At 43.1% G+C, this 21,119-nt stretch overlaps 2 protein-coding genes across 8 annotated transcripts in view; one reads left to right on the forward strand and one right to left on the reverse strand.

The window, feature by feature from the left end:
• PAPLN (papilin, proteoglycan like sulfated glycoprotein) overlaps positions 1–4,123 on the forward strand; it is a 33,117-nt gene extending 28,994 nt beyond the window's left edge. The window contains exon 27 of the mRNA XM_032405512.1: positions 2,432–4,123. Within this exon, the coding sequence (XP_032261403.1) occupies positions 2,432–2,607 (176 nt within the window). The 3' untranslated portion in view covers positions 2,608–4,123. The remainder of the gene's footprint in view (positions 1–2,431) is intronic.
• Positions 4,124–4,752: 629 nt separating this feature from the next.
• Positions 4,753–21,119, reverse strand: part of NUMB (NUMB endocytic adaptor protein) — a 181,391-nt gene continuing 165,024 nt past the window's right edge. For 6 of the 7 annotated variants that reach the window (XM_032405523.1, XM_032405519.1, XM_032405522.1 and 3 more), the window contains 6 exons: positions 20,571–20,645; positions 18,551–18,691; positions 14,576–14,780; positions 12,244–12,537; positions 10,363–10,512; positions 4,753–6,823 (listed from right to left, as the gene is read on the reverse strand). In XM_032405523.1, the coding sequence (XP_032261414.1) occupies positions 6,108–6,823; positions 10,363–10,512; positions 12,244–12,537; positions 14,576–14,780; positions 18,551–18,691; positions 20,571–20,645 (1,581 nt within the window). In that variant the 3' untranslated portion in view covers positions 4,753–6,107. Of the gene's footprint in view, positions 6,824–7,729; positions 7,877–10,362; positions 10,513–12,243; positions 12,538–14,575; positions 14,781–18,550; positions 18,692–20,570; positions 20,646–21,119 lie in introns of all 7 variants that reach the window. The other variant, XM_032405524.1, reaches the window with a different exon arrangement.

Consider the following 21,119-nt stretch of genomic DNA (forward strand, 5'->3'; position numbering starts at 1 on the left):
CCCGCCCAGCAGATTGATCTCTTGTCTACAACCAGATTTACAAACCAGAATGCAGATCTGGGTGAGAAAGAGAGCTGTCAGGGGACCCACGTGTTCATGTTTGTGACTCCTTGTAGACACGTCTACATGGGAAGCCAAATTAGAAACTTGTTTGATGGCAAAGTCTGGTGGGGCTCTTGCTTGTGTGGTCGCACACTGAAATGTCTGACGTGACCTGCTTCCTGGACAGGACGCCTTTCTCCTGCCCTCTGCTGGATGAGTGTTGCTCATCTCCTACTTTGTGGGCACCTGTCTTGACTAGAAGCTGTCTCGCCCCTCTCTTTGTATTCATTCTGTTGATTATGCTTTTTGTAGAGTCTCACTGCTTGAGGCTGCCTCACTTTGCCTGATTCGTGGTCTGGTGGCATACTGGAATTAGTGTCAGCGTCCGGGTAGCAGGCTTTAAGCTAGTCACGCTCTGCTGCAAGGTACATGCTTCCAACCTTCTTGCCTAAAAGACGGGGGTGAGAAACGGAAAATACTGTAGGGATAAAACAGAGGGGCTTGTGCACTTTTTTTGAATGAGAGGAAATGAGGCTATGAAGCAAAACATGGTCAAGCACTCAAATTTTAGCCACAGTCACTGTGTGCCCCAAGTGCTGTTCCCATCTCCATTTCAGGTGAGGAAGCACAGGCAGAGAGCTGAAGTAACTGGCCCCAAATCACCCAGCTGGGAAGCAGGAGAGCCAGGACTGAGCTCAGGCAGTCTGGCTCCAGAGCTGGCATGCTTAACCACCATGCTGGGCACCTAACCTCTGGGCCCTTGACAGGCCCCGGGCTGCAACTGCTGAGAGAAAGTCGTTATCAAAGTTACTGGTTTTTAAAACAATATGCATAAATGGCTTGATATTTATATAAATGTAGGTACAGTTGGCCCCTGGGCAACACCAGCGATTAGGGGTACCGACCCTCGGTGCAGTCAAAAATCCACATAGAGGGGCGCTTGGGTGGCTCAGTCGTTAGGCGTCTGCCTTCGGCTCAGGTCATGATCTCAAGGTCCTGGGATCGAGCCCCGCATCGGGCTCCCTACTCCGTGGGAAGCCTGCTTCTCCCTCTCCCACTCTCCCTGCTTGTGTTCCCTCTCTCGCTGTGTCTCTCTCTGTCAAATAAATAAAATCTTTAAAAAAAAAAAAAAATCCACATAGAACATTGACTCCCAAAAACTTTACTAATAGCCTGTTGACCAAAGCCCTCCTAACACAGCACAAATTGTATGTGTATTATATACTGTATTCTTACAGCAAAGTAAGCTAGACAAAATGTTAAAATCATAAGGAAAATACATTTACAGTACTGTACAGTATTTAGTGAAAAAAAATCACGTGGACCCGCGCAATTCAAACCCATGTTGTTTAAGGATCAGCTGTAGTTAGTACTCTCATTATACCGATATTCCTAACCTGCACAGAATCAGGTACTAAGACTACTGAGGTATAATCTTTTTCGTTGTATTTTGGGAGGAAGCAGGGGGAGAGGAGATGAAGATAAGCCCCAGGAGGTCTGACTTTAGGGAAGGTGCTATTCAGGCCTAAGTCCAGCTGAGTCACAAGAGCCCCTTCCAGAAAGAAAAGGGAAGTTAACTAGATGAGGCCACTTCAGTCCTAAGATGAAGCAGCGGAATAAAACACCCACAGGGAATTTTTTTTTTTTTTTAAATCTCTATGCCCACTGTGGGGCTTGAACTGCTGACCCTGAGATCAAGAGTCACTTGCTCTACAGACCCAGCCAGCCCGGTGGCCCTCTCACAGGGATTTTTAAGTTCCCGAAGCTCCTAGCACTTTCAGAGGGGGCAGCAGTGAGCATTTTGTGTTTAGTGCAGTGTTCGAGCCATGGCTCATTAGGCTCTTCTAATCGCCTTGCCTAATGGTCACTTGCTCTCTCGGGGGGCAGTGGGAAAATTGGGAAGATGGGGAATGAAGTGACTGAGATAAACTGGGGCTACTGAAGGCACAAACCTTTTGAGGTTAGAGGAAATCAGCAGTGAGAGAAAGAGACAAGACAGCTCTGGCCCAACTCAAAATTTTACTTAGGGCTGATCCCCCCACCTTCCCTTCCCAATCCAGGGGCTAAGGCAATTGTCACTCAGCTCTTCAGGTCACAACAGCAAGGGTAGGGAGTTAACTTCAAGAGGTGTCATCATGTGTAGTCAGTGCCTGAGAGTCTGCCCTGGGCTGAGGCTGCAGGACCACTGCGTGCCCAGATGAGGCCCACGGCGGCGGCGGCGGGGGTAGGAGATGCACACAGGTGATAAAAAAAAGAGTACAGAGCAACTGTGCTTTTTGGGAATCTGGCAGTTCTGCTGCTTTCCTCTTAAGGCAAAGAAAGGGGAGGTGGGACTTTTCAGCCTCCACAGCTTCCTTACCCCTTTGTCTCTCCCTGGTTGTCTCCGCAGCACTGCCCGCCCAGCCCAGGGCCCTGAGCAGGGAGTGTGTGGATCAGCCTGAGCTGGCCAACTGTGATCTGATCCTGCAGGCCCAGCTCTGTGGCAATGAGTATTACTCCAGCTTCTGCTGTGCTAGCTGTTCCCGCGTCCAGCCTCACGCTCAGCCTGTCCGGCGGCAGGGATGAAGGCCAGCCGCAGCCCCAGTCCTGAAACAACTCCTGGTCCGTGGCCTCTGGCTGCCAAAGGGCTCTACCCTTCAGAGAATGGGCCTTTCAGCCCGCCGCGCCCCGCCGTGCCTCGGCAGCCGCTGGCACCACAGCTCACCGGCACGAGGAGTCAGCTTGGATAAGGACACCCTTTACGGCTTCCCTCTATCATTTGTCATACAGGATCAATTCACTGGGTTCTAAAGCAAGCTACCAGGGTTCTCGATTCATTTAAAGCTGGGTGGGGGTGTGTGTAATGGTTTCAGAGTTAACATGTATCTCACACGGGGCACACTCATTCCTGCCGTGTCGGGCCATTTTTCCCTGCTAGAACTCCCATCTCCTCTAGGGTCAAACAGTGGTTCACTGCTCTAGTCAACCTCACCCTTCCAGGCAGTGTGGCAATCAGCTTCAACTGCCACCTGTATGTCCAGTTAATGGCATGTTTGTGAAAGCTCTTGCCAAAGTGGAATACGGCACGTAAGGCTCAGTACACGATGTGGGACGAAGGAGCAGCAGGTGATGATGGGAGCATGCCAGAGGTGGGGGTGCTCCTTACTTTCCTCAGGAAGCTAGTGCCCGAAGCCCTCCTCCTAAGGCCAACAAGCAGAGCCTGGTTGTGAGGATCACCTCACCCCTGCAGCAAGCTGACCTGCTAGGTACAGTGACCAGCTGGGAGCCTCTCCTCCCCAAGCAGGAATCTGTGAGGTAGAGCCAGACTATTAAAAACAGGCATCAGCAGGATAGGGGAACAAAGGAGGGGAAGGCAATACATTAACAACGAAGTAGTTTCAGAAATGGTTTGAGTAGGAAGAAGTCCTTCTCCATCTCTCAGAACCTCCAGTTCCTCGGTGCTAAACAAGAGGCCTGGATTCAATGAGCTTCCAGGTCCCTTTCCACTTTAACCTACACATCCTCCAGAGGACTGGCTGGACCTAAGTGACAGGTTATTCTGGGACATAAGAAAGACAGGCATTACAGGGAAAGCTTTTACTACCAACACACTGGTTGGAAAAGAGACAAACTGCATCATGGCTGAGTGATACTTCTTGGTCTCGCTCTCATTCAACAAAGGAAACATGGATTAGGGGCATAGGTATTTTTTTCTTTCCACTTAAAAAAATACAGAGGAGGATCCCCTTTCATTTACCATGGCTGGGTTTGCTATACAAATTGGAAACTAAGGGCTACTTTCTTGGACTCCCCAGTTCTTGCCAAGTGGCAACATCATTCAGAAGGTAAGTTTGAGGTGAGCTAGCTCTTCTCAGAACTAGTCACAGAGTAGTGGGCTAAGGTTACAGGAAAGAGTAACACTCAAGCTAGACCAGTGGTTCTCAACCCCCTTCCATATTGGGAACTTGAAAAACAAAAAACAAAACAACCTGGGGTCCTCCCCCAACCACTTTGATTTAATTGGCTTGGAGTATGGGCCAGTGTGAGGATTTTAAAAGTTCCCCAGGTGATTCTAGTATGTATCCAAGGCTGAGACTCACCGCTCCAGCAGGACCCTTCAGAAGGTGAACCTTGGTTCCAGTGTATTTTCTGATGACTAGGCTGGGGGTGGGGAGGGTGGTGCTGAGATTCTGTACCTCTACTCAGCTCCTAGGTGCAGTCCATGCTCCTGTTCCAGACCACACTTTGAGCAGCAAGAATCTGACATCAGAGATATGCTTAGGGTCAACCAAAGCCTAGAGCAGAAACACAAAAGTGAATTTTAAGCATATACGAGTCCTGGTGGGCAAAAGAGACGAAGGGGATTAATCCAGAGGTATAATCTTCCAGTTATAAGTCACAGAGATGAAAAGTCTAACACAGGGAATATAGTCAATAATATTGTAATAGCATGAATGGTGACAAATGGTGACCACACTTACTGTGATGAGCACTGCGTAATGTATATAGAATTGTTGGATCAATATGTTGTACACCTGAAACGGTAACACTGTATGCCAATTATACTTCAATAATAAAGAATATACTAGTCCCAATAAAAGATTTTCTAGCCACCAAACCAGAGTTCTGTAGCAGCAGCAGAACGGAGCAAGAACAGACCAAAAAGAACTAAAAGTAAACACATTTGCTAATAAAGAAAAGGGGAAAGACCAGCCCTTCATGGGCAAAAGCTTCTACCACGAACATTTATTTTTGTTAAAGCAGATTATAAATTCTCATCAGTACAAATATATATAACTTACATTTGATTGTAAGGCCAACGTTCAAAAGTAAGAATGAGATGGGACCTCCCGTTGTTACCAGAGGTCAAGAGGCCGCCATGGCAACGGGACGTTCTGCTCACCACGTGGGGGGACAGACGCACACACAGCTAATAAAACTAGAATCTCCATCCCCACAAAACTCGTGGGGACAAAACCTAAAGGACAAAACAAGACCCACCAAGACCCACATGACAAACCAACACAGTAGCCTGCGCTCCCCATCGACGGATGTGATTCTGTCATTGTCACCTTAGTGTTAAGTAGAGGATTAACATAAACTGCAGCAGTATAGGAAAGAAGATGCATATTCTCTATAGAGTATTTAGATTGATTCCATTAAAATAATGACATTAGAATTTCATCACAGGTTTAAAACCAGGACAATACTGCTCTTTCGTTTTCTTTAAAACTACAACCTAGTGACTGTATTGGTCATTTGCATGATTGTTGCTGCAATGTGCTACTTACAATGAATGATACCAGATAAGCTAGGGACCCGGTCTGCAACTCCCAACCTTTCCTCTCTCCGCTTCAATAGGCATCACTGATAAATCAATCTTATGTACAATTTCTTACAGCTAACCCTTTTACCTTTGGCAAGATTACTTACAACTCATACAACTTTTTAATATTGAGAACTATTTAAAATATTCTAAATGCATAAAAATAAAGATTTTGGCTTTTTTTTTTTGATATATATATTTATAATATTTATTCTTACTCAAAGTGGAAGCTCAACTTTGCCCCTAAAATATAGCTCTGTTGGGCAGCTGCTGATGTGCCCTCCTGGGAATTCTGGCGACATAGCCTGCCTCCCGTCCCCAGCCCAAGCACAGGCCACCATGTTCTTGATCTCTAAGACAGGCCAGTACTGAGAGGCGGCAGGTGAATGGCCTGAAAAACAAAGGGAGATTGTTTTGCTTCCCGTTGTGTTTTAAATTCCAGTAAATGTGCTTTGAATACAGATTCCTGTTCAGATATTTCTGCCTCTCTGTTGCCAGAGATTTGTAAGGGGCTGAGGGAGTAGGAGGGGGACAGAGGGAAACATTTCCTTGACTTCTTTAGCCTAACTGCAAGACAACTCTTCTCTAGGAATGTTTTTTCTGTTTTTTTCAAAATCACCTCTCCTAGCACTCTCTGCCTGGACATGCCTTGGGACCTTTGGGATTGGTGAAAAGTATACTGATTGGGAACACAAAGTTCTCTTTGCTCCTTTGACCCCCTTGCTAAGTACAGACAAAATACATAAGCCATAGAGACTGCTTAAAGTTCAATTTCAAACGTCTTCTGTAAGTCACTGGAGAAAGGATTGGTGGGAGAGGGGTTAGTACGCTGCTTGGACTTGCTTTCTAATGCAGCCCACTGGGCTTCGAAAGGATCCACTGGGCAGGTGCCTGCAGGAACCTCTGTGTGCTTATCTCCTGAGGCCAACCTGCCATCGTCTACACCATTGAAAGCTGCAGAACCGTTGAGGTGCTGAGCAGGCGGCTTAAAGAAGGGACTGGCAGTAGCACTGCTCGTCTCATACTGTGGGAATGTCTGCTGCTTGACCAGGCTGGGAGACTGATGGGGGTGGGCGGCCTGAGGGTGGCCTGCAGTGCCAAACACATTGGCTACCATCTGGGAGGGAGTGATGCCCACCACAGGCACATTAGGGGCTGGATAGGGCATCCCATTGGCCACAGCATAGGACTGGGCAGGGACAAAGGCTGGCTGCAGGGGTGGGACCACGCCCACTGGCACAGGCTGAGAGGTGAGGAATGCGTTCCCTTGGAAAGGCGGCGCTGGCTGGGTCATGGCAGTGGGTGGAGGAGGCTGGAGAACTGGCTGCAGAGGAGCAGCTGAGGCCTGGGGCTGCTGCGCCCGGACGCTCTTGGACACCTCTTCTAACCAGCGGTCAGCCTCAGAGGGAGTGCGTCTGTGACCAGCCTGCAAGAGACCTGGAGATGCAGCACCAGAAGATTGACCCCACTCGGTCCCTGGGAACGAACAAGAGGGAGAGAGACAAACGAATCAGAATCTTTAGGGGTTTCTTTTCTTTCCCGATAACCTTGGTTACTTGAATGAGCCTAACATGTGGAACAAGTCCCTCAATGGAATACTTTGTGGTTCTGGCCGGTGGGAGAAAAGCCTCTATTACCAGCCAAGGAGGGGTTGTTTTAGGACAAAGGGAACCTGTCAGACCATGCTGCTGTCTCAGCCATGCTGAGGAGCTGTCTAGACAGGGCTCGGCTACACAGAACGAAGGCAGCTGGCTGGCATCAGAAACCCTTTCCTACTGCTGCAGCTCCTCCATGGTACAGAAACCAGCTTGCACATGCTCTGAAGGGCCCAAGGTGATTCACCTTCTGCTCTAACAGAATAAAAAGAAAATAACCAGTAACTTGGCAATGTGCCTCGTGGTCCCTGTCTTGCTCCAAGACACATGTTATCCTTCAGGTGAACTGCCTTCATTACTATTTAAAATTTGTTCCGATTTTATAGTTAACAAATGTTCACTATAGGAAAACTAGAAAGTATAGAAAAATATGAAGTACTTTCGGCAGCCCCTTCTGTAGCCTGCCACCGTAAGAAGCGGGGCACCCCCTTGCTGCAGCCATGTCCACACATCTCCAAATTCAGTGGTCGACTCAGGGCCCAGGAATCTGTGTTTTATGAAAGCTCTAGGGGGTGATTCTGTTTCGTAGTCCTAAGAACTATCAAATCTAATCTCTTGAGTTCCTCTCCTTCACCATCCTTTCCTAATAGTAGTGTATTTCCAGGAGGGAAACATACTGTTCCTAAAAGGATTTCTCCCTGGTTCCCACTCAGGTAAATGGTTGATTTCTTAATCGGCGTCACTCATCTGATCCCAGAATCCTCACCACCATCCATGGCCACCTTACCCGAATGTGTGGCTGCAATTCCCTTGTTAGCAGCATCAGGGGCATGGGCCCAGGGGTTGGTTTCACGCACAGGCATTGCTACGGGTGCTAGAGCAGTATGGGCTGGCTTAGCAGCAAGCACATGGAAGGCTGAGTCAGTGCCATTAGCTACAATGGGAGCAGACAACATCGATGGAGTTAATTCATGCAGGGTGGACGGGCGACCCCCTGGAGCTGGGTCAGTCAGGCCAACGTGCGATACTGGTGGAACAGGTTAAGACAGAAAAGTTGGTGTTGGGATAACCATGCCATCTTGCAGTGGATACACAAGCCTTTTGGCAAAAAGGGAATTAGAGGTTGTAATTACAATAGCTATACTGAAAAAAAAAAGTCAAATGACCATTCTAGGAAAATCTGTCTATAGGGGGAGAGGGAATGAAACCTAGAAAAACAATTTCCAATTAAGTTGAACAGAGCTGCTTTATCTTACAAGCAGCGAAAATCTATTCTAGATATAGCTTAGCCTTTGGCATAATGATGTAGATAAAGCATTTCCTTCTCCTACCACTTTTCCAAAAGATCAAATTATGCCAACAATAACAATGGGTTAAATATAATGATCCCTTATGATCATCAATAGTACTTCATTAATAGTACTTCAGCGTGCATCATCCTATTTCTCTCAAAAACCCCATAAAGCTGGTATACTCATACTATAAATGAGAAATCAAACTTGGAATATGTTTTCATTTGCTTAATAAATTTGTAATTCACTACAGAATTAATTTCATCTCTCTTTTTTAAGATTTTTTTCCCCTCAGGAATGGTCGTATCTCAAAGTACTACTATTCTTTCCTCTCTTTTTATTAAAAATCTCTTAACCCTTGCTCCTTTACTCCAGATATCTAATCCATCAGTCTCTATTCCTTAGTCCAGCTCTCTATCATATTTAGTTTGGAGCAGACAAGCAGGCACCTTCCCCTGCCCTTTGCTTTAATCACTCCCTCTTTAAGACTAGGCAACCATGCCTATGGCATTGGTACTATTTACCCCAGGCTTGTCTAAAAGTTTTGTAGTCCTAAGAACTATCAACTAACAACTACAGCTCCCATAGACTGGGAGCCCCTTAAAGGCAGGTAAAGGACTATGTTCTATTCAGTTTTGTACATCCCATTGTAAATAGGCACAGAGGCAACAGAATGTAACAGGTACAATATTCAGAAAGACCTGGGTTTAAATCCTGGCTGTGCATTTGGGCAATTTGCTCAATCTCTCTGAGCCTCATCTTCCTTATCTGTAATGTTTACCTCAAAGGGTTGTTGTGGGGATTAAATGAGATGAGAAAATGCATGAGTCCTTACCAAGATATGGCAGACACTGTGCTAGTAAGTGCTCAATAAATTGTGCCTATTATAGGTATTACAAATATTTGTTAGATGAAATGAAAAGCCGTTTGGTGCACATGATTATAATGGATTTTTTTTGTTTCTGTTATTAAAAAGAGACTCTGAAGGAAAGCATGTAGTAGCTTCCTGACGGGAACGGGGTACTGTCTCCACAGCAAAACTTCTGAGCTCTTTCTCAAAAGAAATGAAGAAATGGTGATTATAAGAGTTCAAATTCTAGAAGTCTGTAATTTAAATTATATATAGACTCTTTGTGGACTTCAGAGTCAATACCAACTATTAACTCGGCATCTATGAAAACAACAACTTTTAGTAACTCCTCAATGCCTTTACAAAGGCAAATTTTAGGACACTTGTTATAGAAGATGAAATGAACTAAAGAGCCAAAAGAAATGCCTTTTTCTTTATGAACCTCTTGTGACAGGGTGGAGACTAGGTGAGTCCAGGGCTTCTCAACTTTGGCACTATTGATAATTTGGGCCAGATAATTCCTTGCTGCGAGGGCAGCTATCGTGTGCACTGAAGGATGTTTAGTAGCATCCCTAGCCTCTATGCATGTGACAGTAGCAACCACCCCTCCCGGGCTGTAACACCCAAAAATGTCACCAATGAATGCCAAATTTTCCCCGAAAGGAGCAAAACTGCCCTGGGTTGAGAACCACTCTGCTAAAGAAAGCATACACCGTGGGATGCCTGAGTGGCTCAGTAGGTTAAATCTGCCTTCTGCTCGGGTCATGATCCCAGGTTCCTGGGATCCAGTCTTTGTTGGGCTCCTTGCTCAGCAGGGAGAACTGCTTCTCCCTCTGCCTCTGCTGCTCCCCCTGCCTGTGCGCTCTCTCTCTGACAAATAAATAAATAAAATCTTAAAAAAAAAAAAAGGCATACATTGGAACCAACTCTGATGACTGCTGCTTCTAGCGAGCTAGCTGGAAACTCTGACTCTTAACAGTTAAGTGGCAAATAAAGCAGTGGGTTGGGGACTACAAAAGCTCCTAACAGAATGGGATCAAAGATGACAGGTACAAGCAAAATGATGAATGCAGACATTTTAGGAAACCGGAGTGGGGACAGAGCACAAAGACACTGTGGAATAGGGGAATTAATGACTCTGAGACATTATCAGACAGGGAAATTAATGGGTCTGACCAGCTCTTGGGAAACTCAGGATGCCAATCTAGAGTCAGTGAGCTGTGCCATAAAAGTACAAGCGTCAAAGAGAACAACTGAATGGGCCAAGAGGGCACACACCTTGAAAGGCAGGAGACTGTGGTGCTATCACCGTCACTGGTTTGGTCATTGGGGCAGATGAGAAGGGGTCCTCGGAGGGTGTGCTGAAGGCATTGGTGATCTGTGAGCACAGGGAGCTGATACTCTCTGCCTCTCCTTCTACTTCTGGCACTGCAAGGCAAACAGAAAATGGCTCCAGACAGAAAAACTGAATAGTCCTGAAATATAACAGTATGACACAAGGTGGCATTTTATAACACATCCCTTATTTGTGAAAGGAAAAGTCTCAACTGTCAAGTGGGGCTATAAAAGCAGCTTCAAAAAATTGATATAAAATGTCAACAATTCATGTACTAAGAAGTATCTTCCTGTGTGAAACTACTGAGAACTTGGTGTTCTCTTTTTGTGCCAGTTAAGCTAGATCCTTCTGGAAGACATCTGCAACCTGTTTGTCTTCCAACTAGTTCCCAAGGTCTGAGTACAGTTCTGGAGCCACTTAGTAACTCTGTCAGGAAGTGGGTTAAAGTCAGGGGCACCAGTGCAGCTCTACCTTTTTCTCTGTAAGATGCCATGACAATGTCATCACTCATTTTTTTTTTCCAAAGTAGCAAGTATAGGGGCGCCTGGGTGGCTCAGTTGGTTAAACGTCCAACTCTTGGTTTTGGCTCAGGTCATGAGCTCAGGGAGAGTGTGAGACTGAGCCCTGCATCAGGCTCCATGCTGGGCGTGGAGCCTGCTTAAGAGTCTCTCTCTCCTTCTCTCTGTGTCCCTTCTCCCACTCCACACCCCACCCCCGCTCTAAAAACAAAAAACACCAAAGTAGCAAGTGATAATATGAAAAGGCAAACTGAGGTCCAGGACTCCAGAGCCTTTGTTCTTAATATTGACTCTGGGATACTTCTATGTCACTGGGGAAGCTGATAATGTGTGCTGAACCTTTGTTTTGCTCAGCTATGGAAAGAATAGTTTTTGTTTCCCATCTGCTCCAGAGGGAGAACTGAAGACAAGGTCCTGAAAGCATCTGGAGTTTCCGTTTTTACAGGAGCTGAGAGCTGGAAAGAGCCTCGGTAATCATCTAGTCCAATTGTTGTGTAGGTCTAGTTTCATACGTCAAAAAAACTTAACTCTCTGGACTTTTATGTATCATCAGTGGGGAGTGTCTTAGTGAAACACAGCTTCCTCATATCCTGTTAGAGCACTGGCTTGACATGTCTCAGAGCAAAGTAAAAAAGAGCCCAATGAAAGCACTGACCAGATCCGACACTTTAGCTCCGGGTCTTACGATGAGGACAGAGCTACCAGGGCTGGCCCAGCTGTACAGGCCACACAAAGGTCTGTGTGGCAGCTCTGGAAGGTAACGGATATGTGTGAGCAAGCCCACGGTCTCTGATGAACAACAGATTCTCGACTTAAACAGGAAACCCGTTTAGAGTTTCCTCTGTATGGAGCCAACAAGCCACAAGGACAATGAGCACTTATCCATTTCTTCTGGTACACTGACACTAATGCTATTTGAATAGATGTGTTTCCAAAGCCTTTTAAATTAATTCTCTGTTGGGTCCCAAATGGTAGAATAAGAACGGAAACTCGAGACCCCTGATGTTTGGAAGCAGGTTGGCTGAGAGGTAGTGTACTTCCATCAGGACAAACCGCAAACCTTGTAGCTCAGTCTACGAATTCCCATCGTGACTGTTACCTATTTGTTGAAAAGAAATAAACAATTCATGTCCCCCTCCATGAACCTTAGTTTTCTCCCAGTGGGTAATGACACGAGATACATATAACCATCAACCAGCCTCAGAGAGAGGGGGTGGCTAGTTTGGTGGGATTAGTGTCTGCACTGGAAGTGATGATGATGCTTCAGTGCTAGAGCACCAGCGAGTCAGGTGGATGCTGCATTACCTGCATTTTTTATGGGGAAATCAGTCTTCCTCTGCATAGTGGAAGGCAACTCGTTGATGCGCAGGGATAGCTGGCGTTTAAAGGGTGACATCTTCTGGCTGAGAGCAGGAAATCCTCGGAACGAGCCTTGGCGAGCAAGCTGTTCAATGGGTGCATGCCGACGCGGGATGGCATGAGGATTGCTCGTCTCCAGGGCGGCAGTGGCATCCGAAGTGGGAGACGTGGGAGAGGACGGGGGTGGGGCAGTATTGCCAGGGGCCGCCGATGAACCAACAACTGTCTTATTTGTTTCAGCTCAAGAAAGTCAAGAGAAAGAGGACCTTAGCAGTCTTCAAATAATTCCATCTTATATAGCCGAGGAACTCAAAACCCTCCTAGGTCCTTTTACCCATCTCCTTCCCAGTGTCTCTTAAAGGACAGGTTAGAAGCAGGGCTCAGATCTCCTACATTTCAGACAGATAAAAGGTTTAACATCCTACTACACGTCATGGCATATCTACTAAGACACAAATATTAGATCTTTGATTCTCATGCAATGATTCATAGGCTTAAGACTTGAAGACTCTGACCAAGATTAAAACAAAAAAAACAAACCAGCACCTATGAATTCCTAATGTGAGGTCCTTTAAAGAATGATGATTCATAGTTTTCAATGCTTGTTCACTTGTTTTTTGGGAGAGAGAGGACTTTGGGAATGCCAGGGTCAGAAAGGTCCAAGCAAGTATGTTAGATTAGATGTTAAAGAATGTCATAAAGGAGTGTTTAAATCACAATGTGCATTTGTGGCTCATCAGAATAAAAGCATAGAGAAGTAAAATTTTAAATTGGATTATACCTAAATATAAAACTATTTCCGTGTGAGCACCAGCTGAGTCCCATTCTGATCGTGGTAAATCTTTATCCGCCTCTGCTTGTAATCCTCTAGGTGTTAGGACTCAACCGCTTTGGTAGGTGCTATGTGCAGCAAAGAGTATTATTTGGTGGTATTAAAGAATATGCTTTCAGTCTGAAAAATCACTGAAGCACACTAAATAATAGCTATACATATTAAATTTTCTGATAAAAATAGCATGGTGTTTTTTATTCTTTGGTATCTGGTGCAAATGTTTGTAAGAAATTTTAAAAAATCATAATCAAGAATTTAATTTCAAATAAAATATGTATCTTTTTTTGGCTTAAGAGTCAGAGTTGTTTGGGTCAGTAGTAGATTAATGGTGTTCTCTAAAATGGCTGGTTTAGAACTAAAAGGATATAGTAAAAAATAAGCAAGATTTTATTAATGTATATTTAAACTGAATTGTTTAATTCCAAAACATTCCTTGTTAGTTTCAACTCTAGCTGTACACAAGAATGCAGAAGCGTTTTCCCTAAGCCCGATCACTTAGTTCTGCAATACACTCAAACCTGACTTTGGACAACAGACTCCTGAGTAACTGGCACAGGCATTTCTGCTATGCTGCCATGTGTACCTGCAAAAAATTCACCAACTCTGCAAAATCACACACTACAGTTAACAGGGCTTTGGGAAAAAGACGGGTTAGCTTCTCAAAATCCACGGACTTTTTTCACTGAAGCACGAAAACACAGCCATCATCTACTACGAAGGGCGCTGCTGTGAAATCTCCCTCTGCATCTGCACCCAGCATCGCCATCAGTGGGCCCTTTGCAGCCTGAACCTGGAACTTGTATTTCTTCCTTCAAGATGTAGGTCACTGGTAGCATTTGCTTCTCAGAGAGATCAGATGCATCAGAATTAGAAGTCTGTTCCAGGATGTAGATTTCCCCAATTTTGTTTTTAAACATGGGGGGTAATAGAAGGTTTAAAAAAGTTTTTTAGAGTTACAGTACCAACAACTACCAATTAGCCTGAACCACAAATAAGTTTGTTTTTACACAAGGCAAAATGTTGGGGACTCCAGCTTAAAATTATAATTTAATATACAATTTAACATATCACTCTAGCAAATGAAATGACTAAATTATCTTAAGTAAAGCTTATGATACTTCATTGTAGTGGGCACTGTGCTTTGGTGAGCAGCCCCTGAGACCTCCTTGTCAGTCGGGCTCCCTCAGTGCAGCTTCTTCAAATGCATGCTCAGCCTCCTCCCCAGACAGCTTCCGGTACTGGAAATGGTAAACACCTCGGAAGCCACAAAACAAGCCACTCTAAAGGAAAGGCCTTTGTTTAGGTTTTCAGCTTTGTTCTGAAGGTCTTCATATATTGCTAAGAGTCCTCTCTGGCTGTGAGAAAGCTTACCCTGCGAGCTTCCAAATATTAACCTGCTGGGGAAAATGGCTTAAATAACTGCAGTTGTAGCAGAACAGACTGTACCTTTCTTGGCATCTTGGATTTGTTTCATGATCTCCTCTCTTTCTGCTTGCTCGGTGGCTGTTGTGACACGGAATGATCCTTCTCTTGTAAAAGTGGTCCGACTGGCATCAAAAGTAGCAGTCACTCCACATTCCTTCTCCCGCTTCTGCTTCCGTTCTAAACAGGCCGCAAAAGCACAGCCTACTGCATGACTCAATCTTTCACCCTATACATAAGAGAAGGTTTAAAAAACTTTTTTAGAGTTACAGTACCAACAACTACAAATCAGCCTGGACCACAAATAAGTCTGTTTTTTATACATGGCAGAATGTTGGAAACTCCAGCTTAAAAATTATAATTTAACATATCAATATGACAAATTAAATGAATAAATTATCTTCGGTAATGCTTATGATACTTTACTGTGGTGGGCATTTGCTTTTGTGAGCAGCCACTGAGACCTCCTTATCAGTCAGGCTCCCTCTGTCACTCATGTTAGCTCTGGCCATCAGCTTAGGAGACACTACTCAAGGTCTGAAGCTCTAAGTCTTGACACAAATCCTGCATTTGCCACTTAGGGGAACAGTGGTAATATGTACCAAGCATTTCTAAGAAACTACTGAAAAGGCAGGGCAAGTTTCAGGAGCCTAAATAGACTGTCAATGTATCTAGGAACAAAAGATGCAAACTTAAAACTTCGGATAACTAAATACAACTCCAGAGATGACTCGGGAATTATGAAAAGGAAAGCTTAGCTTTCTCAGTCTCCCCTTTCCAAATGCTCCCCTCCCTAAGCACCCTTCCCCATTTTAGGTCCTCATCACTTTGATGCTTTCCCCCTTACCTTCCCTATCTTCTAGCTCTCTCTTACCCTAACTCTCCCTCCAAACACACACAGGCAAAAGTTAAAGCAGGTTTTCATCCACACTCCCTACTTAGAAAGGAATTAAACGGATAAAATTTGATTTGTTTGTGTGTGGGAGGAGAGGAGAGCTTATATAAACTGAATATTGTTTTAAAGATATACTGGATAACCTTGAGTAAATTTAATAAACTCAATGGGTTGTTTTTATCAGCGTTATTCCTGTATTTTAAACCATACCCCTAATTGTGGAATAAAAAAATCAGAGATGATATAGTAACTGCTGGAATCACTAATAGTGAGAAGAGGCATTTGAGAACAGGGAGCCCTTTGTGGAATTTTCAAAATCACACTGTGTAGGCAGCTACTCCTACATATGGTTCTGAGCAAGTAACTTCCCTGAATTTTATATGCCAATATCAGATACCATAGGAAGTTATGTATGAAATGCCTTTTGTCACACTAATATAAACTGTAAGATTTCACATGACTGCCTATTAAAAACTGACAGTTACTTTTTATTCATCCACATGAGTTTCCATCTAACTCCTTAGGAGGATGATATAAGAGTAGGGCACTAAAGCATGAAATAGGAGGGAGTACTGAAAGAATTTCAGAACCTGTCTGCATTTGAACAGCTCTATTACAAGAATAGATCTACAGCCCAAAGAAGCTTATTATTTCTCCTAGGCCTAGGGTAGAAGTTCTTGAAGAAAGGCCCTCTCCAAGCCCCATCTGGGACCCACTGAATTTTGAAAAACTCTTGAGGGTGGGGCCTAACAAACTGTTATATTTTTATTTTATTTTTTAGAGATTTTATTTATTTGTCAGAGAGAGAGCACGTGCACAAGCAGGGGGAACAGCAGGCAGAGGGAGAGGGAGAATCAGGCTCCCAGTTGAGCAAGGAGCCCAATGCGGGACTCAATCCCAGGATCCGGGGATCATGACCCGAGCCGAAGGCAGATGCTTAACCAACTGAGCCACCCAGTTGTCCCAGCTAACAAACTGTTTTTAACAAGCCCTCCAGGTGATTCTGATACAGAACAACCACTCGCCAAGGAGATTCCAACAGCCTGAAGGACCAGGATTTGACAGTGAAACAGTGTTTTAATTAATGTAAGGGAACTCTTTGGATTTTGTGTAGTGATAGCAAAATACACCACTTTGTGACTTGACTTAAGGTCTGAGAGACAGAAGAAGAAAGTGTAGTTTATTTACTTCAACTCATTCTCAAAGCACTGTGTCAAACCAAGGAGGAATAGCGTTGACAGTATTAGCCACCATTTTTAGGGCAGTGACCATGTGCCAGACCCTATACTAAGAGTGCTTTTATTAATTATCTAATTTCGTCTTCACAACTATTATCTCTATTTTATAGAAGTGGAAAGTAAGACTTGAATGTTAAGTAACTTGCCCCAAAGTCCACAGTTACCAACCAGAATCAGACCTGAAACCCAGATCTGAGTCAGAGCCTAGACTCTTTTAACAGTTTATACCACTGTCTCCAAGAGCTTTTTTTTTTTTTTAAAGATTCTATTTATTTATTTGAGAGAGAGAGAGAGAGCCGCATGAGCACGGGGAGGGGCAAAGAGAGAGGGGAGAAGCAGACTCCCCACTGAGCAGGAAGCCTGATGCAGGGCTCCATCCCAGGACCCTGAGATCATGACCTGAGCTGAAGTTAGATGCTTAACCAACTGAGCCACCCAGGCGCCCCTTTCCAAGAGCTTTGAAAAATATTTTGGTGAATTTTAGAGTATGGCCATCACTTCCTTTTCAGATAAACCTTGGCAAGAGTTTACTGAGTTGCAGCCTTCAGGAATGGCTATACTGCCTTATTCTGTCTGGACTTTAAAAAACTCAATAATTACAATTATACACTCAATGCTCTACTATAGTTAAGATCATCATCATCTAAGAGACTTGTCTTTTATGTCAGAATTCTGGGTAATTTTTACATGAAAGACAACAGGTTATTTTTTTTCTTCAAAGACTTTATTTATTTGAGAGAGAGAGAGCGAGCGAGCATGGGGTGGGGGACAGAGGGAGAGGGAAAGAAGCAGACTCCCCGCTGAGCAGGGAGCCCGAAGCGGGGCTATCATGACCTGAGCCGAAGGCAGCCGCTTAACCAACTGAGCCACCTAGGCACCCCTAATTTTTCCCTACTTTTAAACAAAACCAAAATTTTCTACTTTGCAACAATTTCTGGCAAAGTTCATTGTACCATAATTTAGTATTTTTTTTTTTTTAAGTAATCTCTACCCCCAACATGGGGCTTGAACTCATGACCCCGAGATCAAAAGTCCCATGTGCCACAGACTGAGCCAGCGAGGCACCTCAGTATTTCTATTTTTTAATTAATTGAAAAAATATATATCCCAACTCAGTTCTTTCATTTGTAGTAGAATTCCTTTGCAAATAAATTAATAAGCACCTTTTAATGCCAATGTCTTTTTTTTTTTTTTTAGATTTTTAAAAAATTTTTTTTGAGAGAGAGAACATGAGTGGGGTGAGGGGCGGAGGGAGAAGCAGGCTTCCTGCTGAGCAGGGACCCCGAAGTAGGGCTCAATCCTGGGATTCTGGGATCATGACCTGAGCCAAAGGCAGATGCCCAACCGACTGAGCCACCTAGGTGCCCCTAATGCCAATATCCTCTACCTAGATGTATTCGCAAACAAATACATGTAAGAATCTTGAAAATAGTTCTTTTTTTATTATGTTCAGTTAGCCAGCATTTAGTAGATCATTAGTTTTTGATGTAGTGTTCAACGATCCATTAGCTGCATATAACAGCCAGTGCTCATCACAACACGTGTCCTCCTTAATACCCGTCACCCTGGTTCTAATAATGAAAAGTTTCAAGTAAAGTTTAGCAGCCACCATCACCAGAGCACTTTTACTTTCCTTAAAGACCTTGGATCTCAGCTAATCATCTTGCTCTCTGAGCTGCAGGGTCACACCAAGAGTGTGAACTACCTGAATAAAAGGAATGAAAGCAGGCTAGTTTAGACACTTCCAAGTGCTATAAGAGCAGGTGCTTATACAAAAATGTAATGGAAACTGCTTGGCTGAGCCAACCCAGGGTGAGTTTGGCTAGCTGAGGCTAGTCATGATGAAATCTACACTGTTGGACTCACCGTGTCCTTGACAGCCATAAAGCAATGACAGATCCAGCGCCGAGTAGTGCCGTCCCGGCATATGTAAGAGAAGGCTCTATCAAAGTTCCTATCTGGGGCACAGAAAGAAACTTTTTCTATTGTCTGGTCAACTATGAGGTCCTAGAAAAAGGGAAGCACAAAGAAATAGAGGATTTACCAGGTTATTCAAGCTTCTCAGAATAAACACAGGATGTTCATTTCACAATACAGAGTCTCTAAAACTAATGCATCGAGACTATGAAACAGCAAGATCTGAGGCCAGCAGTCTGAATACTAAGAATCTGATGTAGAAGAGATCCCAAGAGGCACTTTGCCCAGATGCCTCTCTCACTTCATCTTCATGGTCTAAAACATATGCTTGCTGATTTTAGTTTTATCATAGTACATTTCATGTTTAATTTGGTAATATATATGAATCAATATATTTCATCCAATTCCCATATAATTTATATTAACTTAGTGATCATTTTGAGTATGACTTTCTTTAAATACTTGCTGAATGGCATTGTAGCTACACAGTATAAACATTACACAAAATGTTTTTTTAAAATCTTGAGGCTCTTCTATGTTATATTCCTACAGCCCAGAATCCCTAGATGCTGAGGTGGGGCTATAAGTGCTAAAACAAATGATCAAAAAAATGGCTTTTATAAAGCATCACTATGAGAATTTTTGTTGCTCCACAAACCTGCCAGCCAATTTTTAAAAATTCTGCAATTCTGGTGGCTCATTATGATTTTATTTTTCATAACCTTGATTACTATGAATTTCCTCTTTAGCAATATGATTCAAGTTTTTTTGGATTGTCTGCCATTTTTCTTATTAACATGTAGGAGTTCCTTAATATATTTTAAATATGAGCCCTTTATAGATTATATACCTTGCAAAATTTCTTTTCCATTCATGATGGGTCCAAGGGTGAAAAGCCACCAATTACTCTTATCACTAAAGTGGAAAGAACCAAACTAATGAATGCCAGTACTATAAGTAGCCACCAGGGGGCGATACCACTTACGAACTGGTATAAAACAAAAACCGCCTCCTTGTACAACACATTTCATCCAAAACACTAAAGAAAACTGTACAAGTTCTTAACAATAAGCTAATTAAAATGATCACTGTTTCCAATAATAATAATAATGTACATTTAAGACTACCAGTTCTCTTGAACTTAAAAAAAAGGGGGACCTCAGATGGAAATTCAAAAGAACCAATGCAAATATAGTAATAGTTGTACTTAAAATGTGTAAGTTATCCATCAAAACTGCTCTTTACCCGCCAGACTGCCTCCCCCTTTCAGTGACATATAAATTATTTTGAAAAACTGCCTTCTTGTTAAAATTTCTCCAGACTTTAGGTCTCTTAGGAAATTTTAATTAATGATTAAATGTGCCTATATAACACTTAATGCTCTCTAAGGTCAGAGTCTATGTCTCTGTTTTTAGGCATGTAGGATCACTTTCTTTCCAATGCAAAATGCCATCTATGATGTTAGATATTGCGTAGATTCTAAGTAAATGTTAACCAAATGAGCCATTTATTAGTCCTTAAGATTTTGCTTAATTTGGGTTTTCAGTTAAACAGCAGGTTCATTTCAAATACCACTTTCTAAGAATATAGTTCCCTTTATTAAGGAACAAGAAGAAATTTCAGATGTGATTTTTTTTTTTAAACTTTGGTAAAAGTTCCATCATGTTTTACATCAAATTTGTGGCGGTAAACATTTTCTTAAAATGTGTAAGAACAAAATTTTAACATTAAATGCAAATACTTACTACACTAAACATGCTGTTATGTAGAGCAAAATGTGAGAATTCTATTTTTCATAAGGTAAATGAATAACTAAATTTGTTTTCTGAACACTCATATCTCAGAAGACTGTACTTTGGACGAAGTGGAAGGATACAGAATGACTACAGCAGCTTAACGGCATTACATTTGATCATTAGGGATTTAAAAAAAAATTAAGCAGTAACATTTAAGCTTATAAAATTTTTACCTTAGTTTTCTCATCCACAACTCTGAGTCCATCTGCTGATACCCACAGGACTGCTTTAACTGCTTTCTTTCCAGTCTTTTAAAGAGAAAGCAAAAAGGAAGGGGGGGAGACACAAACATATATAATATTAAAAAAAAAGCCATCTTCCATAGAAAACACTAAGTTCTGCCTTCCAAAAGTCACAAGTACAGATGGAGTCCAAGTTCAGGAGGGGTGCCCAAAGCCAGATACTCAAATCAAACTGCAGAAACATTCAGGAAAAAAACAAGCCAAAGCCATTATTTTAGAAACACAATGCAAAACAATAAGATAAAATTAAGTAAAGGGAAAGGGACAGGTGGACTCAAAACCAAGGTATCACATTCCATAAAGGGCAAAGAATTCATAAGTAGATTCTTCAGCCCTTTAAAAAATCAACCAAGAAAACCAAGAGTCAGGTAAATATTAAATACATAAGGAGTTACACCACAAGTAGCTTCTACAAATGTATTTACAGTAAAAAGTAATACATAGGTCTAAATTGAGATGCTGACCTATCCTTTGACTCCA

Source organism: Phoca vitulina, unplaced genomic scaffold (genome assembly GCF_004348235.1).
Source record: "Phoca vitulina isolate PV1807 unplaced genomic scaffold, GSC_HSeal_1.0 scaffold7, whole genome shotgun sequence".
Lineage (NCBI taxonomy): Eukaryota > Metazoa > Chordata > Mammalia > Carnivora > Phocidae > Phoca > Phoca vitulina.